The sequence below is a fragment of the Stenella coeruleoalba genome (genome assembly GCF_951394435.1).
Source record: "Stenella coeruleoalba genome assembly, chromosome: X".
Classification (NCBI taxonomy): domain Eukaryota; kingdom Metazoa; phylum Chordata; class Mammalia; order Artiodactyla; family Delphinidae; genus Stenella; species Stenella coeruleoalba.
The window spans coordinates 100533191-100545319 of NC_137152.1; the positions used below are offsets into that span (position 1 = coordinate 100533191).

A 12129-nucleotide genomic window follows, 5' to 3' on the forward strand; every position below is an offset into this window, starting at 1 on the left:
TGTTTCATGCCTCGGTGCTTTTGCTTATGTCCTCCCCCCTGCCTAGGACACTTCACAGTCCACACAGTATCTACTCTAGTCAGAAGTAACTTCTGAGTAGCTGGCTCTGATCCCTCTCATTGTTCTCATTCTACCTGTGCTTCCGTCTCTTTTAGCACTTACCACACTGTGTTATAATTGCCTGTGTTTTCTTTTTCCACAACTAGGCTATAAGGGCATGGCAGGGACTGCACCTTACATACCTTTGTATCCTTCTGTTCCAAGCTCTAGCATGTGGAGAGCAAACAGATGATTTTTGACCTGAACACATTGTATCAGACACTTGGTTAATCAAAATTAGTGACTGAACTTCATTGCTGTTAATTTTCTTTCTCAGCTGAAGAAAGCAGTAGTAGTGATAGTATGTGGCTAAGCAGAGAACAAACACTGCACACCCCAGTTATGATGCAGACACCACAACTCACCTCAACAATTATGAGAGAGCCTAAAAGATTACGACCTGAGGACAGTTTCATGAGTGTCTATCCAATGCAGACTGAACATCATCAAACTCCTCTTGATTATAAGTAAGTACATTTGATCATTTTCTGTACTATAACTTTATTAATTACATAGAAAAAAGTTAAGTTAAAAGAAGAATAAAATTCTCCTTGAAGCACGCAGGTAACATGGATGTTAGCTCAAAGACAACAAGAGGAAGCAAGGCAACAGCAGGAGAGAGCAGCAATGAGCTATGTTAAACTGCGAACTAATCTTCAGCATGCCATGTAAGTGAGAGTGCCTTATTGTCTGAGTACAGGAAGTTCACTAATTCATTTTAACATATTTTAATGTGTGCCTTATCTAAAGATTTCAGCAAACTCTCTAGAGTAACTAAGCTGAAATAATCAAGGAACTAAAAATTGGTCTTTCCAACAGAAAATAAAAACTTAAAGTTAAATATTGACTAGTTAGCTAAAGGACTGATCATAGGTTGATCTGTTGGAAAAGTTTAAATATGAATCCTTGTTTATTTTGGTACACAGAACTATAGCTAAAAATTCAGTTTTGTTACATCTTAATTGATCCCTACCTTAGTTCAGGCCCTCATCTCTCACCTGAACTATTATATTAGCTTTCTAACTCGTTTTCTTCCCTCAAATCTCCCATTTATCCTCTCACCAACCCCTTCCCTCACTCCCCTCACCACCACTCCATCATTCACACTGCCATCAAGAATTGCTGTTCTAGAATAAAAATCTGATAATGTAACTCTTTTTCTTAAAACCTTTCCATGGATCCCCATTGCCTGCAAGATACAGTTCAAACTCCTTAGCTCATGGCATGCAAGATCTTTCTAAATATGGCCCCTGCCTACATTTTAGTATCATATCCTACTCCCTGGCAACTGGTAAAATCATCATAAAAGAACAAGCTCAGGTGTCACCTTATGTGAAGCTGTGGTGTCATCTACGCTCCCACAACACTGTGTATACTCCTATTTCTTATAGCACTTACACATTGTATTGTAATTTGTTTTATGAATTTGTCCCTTTCTCTAGACTGTGAGCTCCTTAAGGGCAGGGACCTCTTTCTTTCTCTTTTTTTAATTGAAGTATACTTGATGTACAATATTATATAAGTTACAGGTGTACAATTTAGTGATTCACAGGTTTTAAGGTTATACTCCATTTATAGTTATTATAAAATATTGGCATTTCCCTGTGTTGTACAATATATCCTTGTAGCTTATTTTATACATAATAGTTTGTACCATTTAATAGGGACTACTTTCGTTTCCTGTTAGTGCTCAGCACATTAAAAAGTACTAAGTAAAAAAAAAAAGTACTAAGTAAATGTTCATTAATGAATAAATGTCCAATGCTAAAAAAAATTAGTTTAATTTTCAAATACTTTGTTTTTACTGGAATCTATATGAGAGTTTTATAAATCTTTATTAGCTTTGGCTCCAAAAGAAATGGCATATAAGTAGTCCTTAGATGACTGGTACAAAGGGGGAAGATCTGATGATTCTGATTAAGTTTTTTAGTTTGAAAGCTTTGTATTTGTAACATAATGTGGTATATGTTTTAATGCTGGGAGATAATAATTGTTACCTTTTTTAAATTTATATTTTGTTTCATTTTATTGGTTTTTGAGTGATGAGAATTTTACCTATATTTCTTAAGAAATGATCATTTACCACATGAGTGGTAGTCTACTTAAATTCACATTAGTTATCTGTAGTGGTGTTAAGAACCTCTACAGACAAGGTATACTTTATCACATCTATAGATTCTGATCCGAGTATGTCTAATATGTTCATTCTCTATACTATCTCTTGATTCTGTCCCCTATTCTGTTTCTATAGCCACATTCCCTTTAATATATGTTCTTATTTCACGCTGAATTCAACAAGTGATTTCTTAGCTTCTGACCAGTCACCAGTCCAAACACTTCAGAATTCTGCTATGCAATCATTTGGTCCTTAATGTCTCCCCTGAAAACTTTCCCACCGGTGCCCAAGATCTTCCACAGCATCTCATTACTCAGTACCATTTATCATTATTCTTTTGTTTGTAGATTGATTGATTAACTTTGTTTCTTCAAGTTTTATAGAGATAAAATTGACATACAGCACTGTATAAGTTTAAGATGTTCAGCTTAATGATATGACTTACATACATCCTGAAATGATTACTACAAGTTTAGTGAACATCCATCATCTCATATAGATACAATGTTTGTAGTTAGTTTTAATTCTTCTTAGAGATAAACTTCCTCAGGTGACTAAGAAATTATCCCAGTTAAATAATTATTACCAGAAGATCCTTTTGGGTGTTGTACCATAAGTGTTCTATTGCTTGAGACTTTAAAATATTTTTGTTTTACAACACTGGTTTTGTAATGGTATCTGCCCTATAACTGAAAATACTTCCAAATTCTCCCTCCCTCTCTCGCGCTCTCTCTCTCTCTCTCTCTCATAGTTTGTATCACATATATCTTTCTTATACTTCAAATGAAGTGCAGAATGAATTTCTGTTTTTCTATAATATATGGTCCCCAGAGCACACATATCCCCTTCACAGTTGCCTCCACCAAATATAGTAAAATTGTCATTTACTATCCAGAACTCTTGGGAAATAGGGACCATTGTCAGCATATTTGTCCAGGTAGTCTGGACTAGACATCACGTCTTGCTATCTTTATCTTTTAAGACTCAGCATGGTATTGTGTAAATTGTAAGCTAGCATTCAATAAATAATTGATTTTTGAGGTGGAATCTTTAAATGAGTGAGAAAAGAAGGAAATGTTAGCCAAACTGGGGAATAAGAAGTCACCCTCAATTTCACTATTATGTTGACTCTTTTATGCTGATCTGGGCTAATTTGTGAACTTGAAATTTGAGTTTTTTCCTTATAATAATGTGATAACAGAATTTTTATTCTTAATTTTTATTTTACTTTTCTATATATGTCTCAGTTTTGAGTTTTATAGGATACAGAATGCAAGTTTCAGCATAGATGTTGCTCATTTCTTCCTGAAGGAGAATTAATCTCTTCTTTCAGTATATCTTTATATCACTAAAGGCATATTTCTCTTGAAATATTTATCACACTTTGTCATAATTAATTATCTCTGTTTCCCAGAGTAGACTGTGAGCTCCTTGAGGGCAGGAACCATGTCTTATTCATCTTTTATTTTGCATCCATAGGACACAGTAGAAGCCTGTCACATAGTAGGCACTGTGTGAATGAATGAGTGAGTGCCTGGTACATTTTAGGTACTGAGTGAGTGATGGGTAAAATTAACATTATAGGTTCATGAAAATACATGTATTCTGAAAATGTCATTTCTTTGGTCTCTGTTTTATACTTGTTTATTAATTTATACCCTGCCTACTTTCAAAAAGGATTTGAGGTATCTTGTCTGTTCCCATGTGGGAAATTCTCATTGAACTTCTAAATGGGATATCAGAACTATCAAGCTAAATGTATTGAAGTAATATCGAATAAACATAACTCCTTAGCATTTTTAGACATTGGGGTTTTGACATCATTGATGACATGATCAATGCCTAATCAATCATTTTCCCTGACCTTTAATTCCATCATTTTCCATTACACTTGAATAGACAGAGCCACATAGTTGCTGCCAATATATTAATAGTCACAACTTTGGTTCAGATCTTGACCTTGTTTTGTATTTCTCTAGTCGGCGTGGTACAAGCCTAATGGAAGATGATGAAGAGCCAATTGTTGAAGATGTTATGATGTCCTCAGAAGGGAGGATTGAAGATCTTAATGAGGGGATGGATTTCGACACCATGGATATAGACTTGGTAAGATACAATGATTCTGTAGGATTTTCTATGTAGATTTTTTGGAAATTAAGTTGGATATTTACTAGAGGAGAGAAATACTTGCTATGAAAAGTAAGTTTTGCAAAATTCTTAAATAAAATAGTTGCCAGGAGTTTAGATACATGAGAAGGGATTGAGGAAGAGGGTGAAGTTGGTGGGGGTGTTAGGTCCTAATTTAAGATGATGAACTTTCAGATTAATTTAGGAATATATAGATTTAAAGGATTTATTTTGTTTAATAGTATACTAAGTATAATATCACCTTTAATTTGCCATCTTTTTACCATTATCAAAATAATACATTGTTAACATGATTTACCCTGTTATTGAGATCAACTGCCGTATCAGATAATAAAGTAAAATACTTAAACTTGGAAATTTAATATATATGAGGGTATATTCTTTGATAATTACATCATATATACAGTTAGGGTTTATTGTATACAAAATGCTTGTACATATTTCATTTTGCCACACAGCTTATTCAACTTTGTGAGGTAGGTTGAAAGGCTTGAGGATATTGAAGCTTAGACAGCCTATCCAAGGAGACAAAGCTAGGAAGCAGTAAAGCTGAGATTCATTATAAGCCAGGTTTTCTGATTCTGTTTCTCAGTATACCTTGGTATATTCTCCTTAAAGGGAAGAAATAATTAAATATGGCTTCTCTTCAGAATAGCGTAATTCGGTATCTTGAAAGGAAAGTTGAGAGAGACATTTTTAAAGTAAAACAAAAAAATTGGTTTTCCAGTTTTCATCTTTAAGAATAATTTTCCACGAACGAATTGGTTTTGCATGTTTAAACAGTCTGTAGTTCGAATATATAGCATTTGAAATATTGTAGGGTACAATTGCAATTACATGGACCATGTGAACACTTAATGATAATTTCAATATTTTCAGTTACTATTTGGCTTATTATAGGTATGACAATTGTCAACTAACTTCCTTTTTTCTCCCTTAGCCACCATCAAAGAACAGACGAGAGAGAACAGAACTGAAGCCTGATTTCTTTGATCCAGCTTCAATTATGGATGAATCAGTAGGTTTAATTTAAATATGCCTCAAGATTATAAAATCAAAAGTAATAGGCAGTCCCTAAGCCTGAGGTTGAAGAGCTGGGACAATACATTGAGAATGGATAAAAACAACTGGACAGGAGGAAAAGAGGCAGGCAGGAGGGATTTCGGGGTAGGGTTGGGGAGGGGTTATGCAGTGGTGGTAACAGATTCAAAGTAGCTTTGAATCCCTGGCCAACTGGGACATGATATGTTAAGGAATTTGGACTTTTCCTGTAGGCTTGAGTTACATATTGAAGGATTTTGAATGAGGGAGCGGCATGATCAGAATTGTGTTTCAGAAAGATTTCCTTGGATAGGATGAAAGAGAAGAAAAATAATCACAATAGTCATAATCATAATATGAAGGCATGGTGAAAAATAGAACTTGAACAGAGGCTTTGGTAATAAAGATAAGGGGATTGAGATAATTGGTTATTGTTAGGTATTGTCAATTGTGTTTCTTCTATCAGTCCCTGTTACCATGTTCTCCCTGAGAATGCCTTGGTTCAAATCTTATAGTTTCTCTCAGACACACCATGCTCTTTCATGACTCCATGACCTTGTAAAAGCTTTTCTTTCTGTCAGAATTGCCCCTTTCCTTTTACTCGTATTGAATTCTTTCTTCAGTAGTCAGTTTGGACATTACCTGCGGAGTTTTTCCTAACCTTTTTAGATAGATACTTTATTCTCAGTTCCCATAACACTTTGTATATACTTCTATTTTGATAACTACCAGATTGGTGTAGTGAAATAAGATATTACATTCCACTCAATAGACTGAACTCCAGGCAGTGATGATTTTATTCATTTTGAGTTTTGCCTAGCTTAGTAGGTATTTAGTTTTATTTGTCAAATTAATAAATCGGTTAAGTGCCCTTCTATCTCACTTTTAGGTGTCTACCCATTTATGCTCCTTCTTTCTAACACCTCCTGCCTCAGGTGACTGTTGTATCATCCTCTGAGGCCTGCCTTCTGTGCCCCTATCTCTGCCATTCTCTCCTTGCCCTCTTCTTGCCTCATAATCTGCTTTCAGATAGCTCTTGGAAGAATTTTGACAAACTAACTCATGCTAACATGTTTATATTAATAAGGCCAGCTATTTGAGCTAAAAGACAAATATTTCATAGATCAGCGGGTATAGAAATCTTTGGACAAGCCTTGGGATCCTTTAAACCAGTGTTTCTCAATCTCTAAGGTGCATATGAATCATCTGGAGATCTTATTAAAATGTAGGTTCTGCTTTAGTAGGTCCGAAGTGTGGCCTGACATTCTGCATCTCTAACAAGACCGTAATTTGAGTAACATAGGTGACCTAGGCCTACCCTTAAGTCTGTAGTTTAAGTGCCTATTGAAGTATGTGGTTTCCCTGATAATCTAGGAGTATGTATCTTCCAGTTCGTTAAATAAAACATTTAGGTAGTGATTGTGATGAGGAATAAAAGAGAATCTTTTCAAGCAGACATAATGAAATGCATTAATTCTGCAGTTTATCAAGTTGGAAATTGGTACTAAAATGAATAAGATGCTCCCCCTGCTCTCAGAGGGTTTGTATTCTAGTCCAACTGTACTATCACTTTGAGGTGAAAAGGGATGGAAGCTGGTATTTGAAAACTTATGTGCCTGACACTATGCTAGGCACGATTTAGTTTGATCTAATCAGCAACCTTGTAAGAAAGGTGGTGGGATCCCACTTTTACACTCAAGCAAACTTGGACTGAAGAGGTGGTTCAGTGACTTGCTCAGAGTTATACAACTTTAGTGTCAGAGTAGTAATTTGACCTGAGTTCCTTTTGATTTAAAAATCTCATGCTACCTCTACTGTGGAAGAAATACCAAGAAAAATATTTTAGAAATTGGAATGATTAACTGTAGTCAAAATTGATGTGGGCAAAGATCTCCTTATTTTTTCATGTGTTCATCTAAAGTCAGGAAAACTGTAGGCATTTGTTTCCTTGGTCTCTTACTAGATTTGCAAAAAGGTGCCCTTCACTTCAGGTTACTACAGTAGTTGAACAGCAATGTAAATGTGTGTATATTTTTGACATTTAACATTTAGGGAAAACTATAATCTGAGTGAGGCCAGAGATAGGGACCTAATAATTATTTGTTATTTATAGAAAAATTTTGGCATTCTTGTGTTTATTGAATATGTTATAACTAAGGGGATAGTTCTGCTGCTTCTAAAATTGGGAAAATGAGCACATGCGTCTGTACCTGTAGTTTTATAGTATTACCACATGATGGCAGCAGTCACATAACTGAGTGCTCAATATCTTTAAAAGCGCAGGTATCTTTAGACATCTTTAACCATGTATATATATTTAAGTTAATACTAGTTTGTTTTAAAATATACATTAAACTTTACCTCATTATCTCAACAATAACTTAAGAAGTGGAATAATAGAAATTTTTAAATGTAAAAATCTGCATTTGCTTTTCTGCAATAGCTTACATCTGTTTTTATTCAAGCCTGTGATAAATGAGTCATCAAAACAATAGTAAAATTGGGACTTTAAATCCTTTTATACTCAGTTCTAAGATTCTCTAATTTTAAGTGAAGTAACCCAAAGCATCCTACTATAGATACTAGCATCCTAGTATAGATACTAAATAAATCCTAAATGTGTTTTTTGTAACATGTTATCCATGTAATTCAGAAGTGGTAATAGGAAAACTCTGAGCAGATCAGTTTTGGGTTGCATATATACAACATTCTAGATTTATTATTTATTTAGTTTCATATTTGGAAACAGTGTCAACATTGGTTTATCCCATTGTGCCAGTGGTTGCTTTCTGCTACTAGTGGGCCAGTATTGTCTCAACACACCAAAGCTTGCTATTGGTACTTTTAAAGTATATGCTTAAGTGGTTATTAATGTTAACACCAGAAACAGGTGTAGCTTATGTTAGCACAGAAAGAGAATAAGTATCACTAATATCATTCTTCTGTGTTGAGACTCTTATTAGAATTATCTGTAGTATAAAATTGGTAAAAGAAGAGTTCGGTATAATTGAACTAATTTAACTGTTCTAATAGAAGAATCTACTTATAACCTAGACTGTACAAACACAGGAGAAAAGAAAAAAACCTGTTCAGGCCATTTCTAGGTAGGCATTTGGTTTGGAAAGAACTTGAGTTCACCTTCATGCCACACTCTACACTAAAATTGCTAATTAAGATTTTATCCTTTCATTCACCATTAGATCTTCCTTTAACCAGAGTCACAGAGTTTTATGGCTAGAAGGGATCTTTAAACATCACGTATCACCTAGGCCTCTTTGGTGGAAACATTCTAATCACCCAAACTCTGACTCTAACCAAAAAAGGAGAACCCTGAAACTTGGGTGGGGGCGGGCAAGGGGTGAGTAGTGGTGGTGGTTTTGGTGGATGACAGGTAAGAAATGGGGTACATTAATTCTCTATTGCTTTCATTACTGGGGATTCCAAACACTTTACTTGATAATTTACTACAATGAGCCTGCAATGAGATAGATATTTGTTTTCTGGTCTGAAAATACACAATTCCTTCAATTCAGATCAGAACAATTTGTGAGTTCTATGACTTTTGTTAAGGTGAGGTTTAATAATTTACAAGAGCCCTTTGTAATCTCAGTCTTAGCTCATTACCTCTGACTTTAATATCAGTTTTTTACTAGTTTATTATAGTATTTTAAAATATTACTTAATTGTCATAGTAAGTGCTGGAATTTTAATTGAAGAGCGTAACTTTTAGTATATACAACTGAAGGTTATATCTTATTCTTATTTAATGAACGAGAGGGAGTTGCTCCATTTATTACCTGCTATTACTTTTTTAAGTTAGTGACAAGTAATTATTAGATTTTACTTAACATTCTTTTCCCAACTGAAATGTAATGAAAAGCATAAATATAACTTTGTTTGCTCAGATTTTACCTTACTTATTTGATTTCTTAAAATTTGCAGTCCTGTTCATTCACCCAGAAAGCTTCCTATTTTCTACATATTTATATTGTTTTTGGATGTTTTTGGTCTGCATGTTCAAATGCCTTTTTAAAAACTATACCCACTTCACAGTGCAAATGACTGAGTTTGCCATACATCTTGTGCCAGAAGTGTATGTCAAGAAGCACATTCATTTGTTCATTCAACAAATGTCGGGTGCCTATGTTCAGGGCATTATCTAGGCATTAGGGGTGTGTATAAACATATAAATGAGACATGATCTTTGCTTTTAGTTATATTTGTGAGGTAAGTAGCATTGTGATTAAGCCTGATGTTATTTCATTATATGTTAATGGTAATTATAATTTTAGAATTATATATCTGAGAAGGGAATTTTTCAAAGTGGTTTTTAGCATGTTATTAAACTTAATATTACCAAGTATCAATGTAATATATTTTACAAAGAAATGAATGACAATTTTAACAAGATTTTTTTTCCTCTCTCTCATTAGGTTCTTGGGGTGTCAATGTTTTAATACCAGTACACAATTAAATCTGTGGTGAAGTCATTTTCTAAGTGGAAGAGGAAATTTTAAAATAAAGTGTGGTAGATACAGTGAAATTCTGTACAGATTTTTCTCTAAGGAGAATATGACGTGCTTATACTTACCAAGATCAAGTGCATTTGAGGGGCAGTTTTGTTTGCCTGAAAAAAGTAAAGGACAAGTAAACAATTTGATGATAAGCTACAGTTTTTCTTAGAAAGTAAATATTTTATTTATGCGCTGTTAGTTGGCTTTTGAATCAATTATTTCATGCTTTTTTTAAAGAAAATATAACAATCTGAAGAGGCATTTGGTACAGACATGAATCCTCTCACATTTATTTACTGGGTGTACTAAGTAATGATGACCTCTGCTGGATTTCTGTTTACATCCAAGAAACAAAGTTAAGGATGGATTTATTCCCCCACCCTGAAATTATAGGATAGAATTGTTTTTAGCATTCTAAATTTAAATGCTTGAAACATCAATCAACAAAGCTTTCTTTTAAAATATTGTAATTGTGGAGAAAAGTAAACTTATAAGCAGAACTTTTACAATTTTTTCATCTAAAATGTATTTTAAGATATTTTTAAAATCCAAGAGCTTCTCTATACTTTTCAGAAATACCCAGATGCAGTGAACTGCCAGAAGGTAACCAGTCTCAAACATGCTTATCCCATTATCAACCCTGAAAGTTTGCTTGTCCTTTAAGATAAAAATGTAATGTTGTGATATTCCTTCCAGTAGTGCCACTGTATTTTGTCTCCAAATAAAAGAAGCTTATTGTAGTATGTTTGCAGAAAAAATTCTAAACAAAAATTATACAGCTTATTAGAGTGTGGGAATAGGGATCTAAATTTTAAATAAAATTATATATATATATAAATTGGTGCTGATTTTATAATTGCGCAGTTTGTTTAGTTTTTTCTTACTTTTAAATTCCAACTTAAAATTATGAGGTTTCAGAAATATATTGAAAGTTTAACAATGTTTAAAAATAGAAAAGCATGAGTGTTCATGCTTTAAAATGATTTTTAAATTTGTATTTTATATTGTTTTATCTATCTGTCTTTGCAAGCAGTCTTCAGGTTAAAGATACTTCTAACAGGTTACAGTACATTTCCTCTGTATGTAAATTAGATGGGATAATAGAATTCATAACCCATAATATTCTTTGAAAGCTAAGCTTTAAACTTCATTTTATGTCCTTTCACAAATTAGTTTAAAACAGAAAGTGGCTACTTGCCATTTTGACATCAACTCATTTTGCGAGGCTTAGGCAGCTAGACATCGTTTAAAACAAAATATTAACTTATATTACATGTGTATCTATCTTTTGTCAGTCGTCTCTCAGTTCTTGAGGTATATTATTTTAATCATTCCATGCCTTAATATGCTTGCAATACAAGAATATCTTCAGATGGGTGAATACCAAAAGGCTTCCAGTTCTTAGAGTCAGAAATCAACAAGCATTGGGCTGTGGTAGCCAAAAACCATAGGTTAGCTAAAGATCATGATAAAATTCAATTATTTTATTAAATCATGGTTAATAACAAATGAAGTCAGACTTGTCTAACAGATTTTCCATCAACAAATATTGTTATGTGCAAAAAAGTATTGCCTATGTTGTTTTTCACACCACTGCATTTACTAGAACTGCTGAGAGGACTGTATATATGATTTTAAACCTAAGTTGATTTTTTTTCTCACTCTTGAAAGGAGTACTTCTTTGTGAAAGCAGTTCTTACAGCTTTGTTTTCAACCAGCTAAAAATGTTTTATATATTACTCTAACCTGTTGTCCTCCACATTCTATTGTCCTAATTGTACTGTTTTCTGATTTGTATTTATGTCTTGAGACAGTAACTTTTTGAATAAAAATAAACCTACAGTATGTTGTATGTTTTATCTTTTGTAATTGAAGGAGGAGGGTGGCTATAAATGGTTTAGAAAGTGTACCTGTTATATCTTTTAACATGTTTGGGTGGGAATAATTTATAGAAAACATTGCCATTTTATATTTTTAATAAATCATACTTTTTAAAAATGAGACTAAATCCCTAATTGGGTTATTACTTTAAAATAGAAACCTGTGACCATTATTACTTTAATTTTTATCTGGTATGAGTTAAACGCTCTTTAAAATATCTGCATTGTTCATCCAGGATACATTTGAGTGCCCGCTATGTGCTAAGGCATGTGTTAGAGATCTAGCAGTGAACAAGATAGACAGGGTCCCTCCCTCGTAGATCTATTGTGG

At 33.6% G+C, this 12129-nt stretch overlaps 1 protein-coding gene across 4 annotated transcripts in view; it reads left to right on the plus strand.

The window, feature by feature from the left end:
• The window catches only part of STAG2 (STAG2 cohesin complex component), a 114961-nt gene extending 103086 nt beyond the window's left edge, over positions 1 to 11875 (plus strand). For 3 of the 4 annotated variants that reach the window (XM_079909678.1, XM_079909677.1, XM_079909679.1), the window contains 5 exons: positions 377 to 566; positions 657 to 767; positions 4195 to 4321; positions 5304 to 5381; positions 9838 to 11875. In XM_079909678.1, the coding sequence (XP_079765804.1) occupies positions 377 to 566; positions 657 to 767; positions 4195 to 4321; positions 5304 to 5381; positions 9838 to 9861 (530 nt within the window). In that variant the 3' untranslated portion in view covers positions 9862 to 11875. The remainder of the gene's footprint in view (positions 1 to 376; positions 567 to 656; positions 768 to 4194; positions 4322 to 5303; positions 5382 to 9837) is intronic. The other variant, XM_079909680.1, reaches the window with a different exon arrangement.
• Positions 11876 to 12129: the final 254 nt, after the last annotated feature.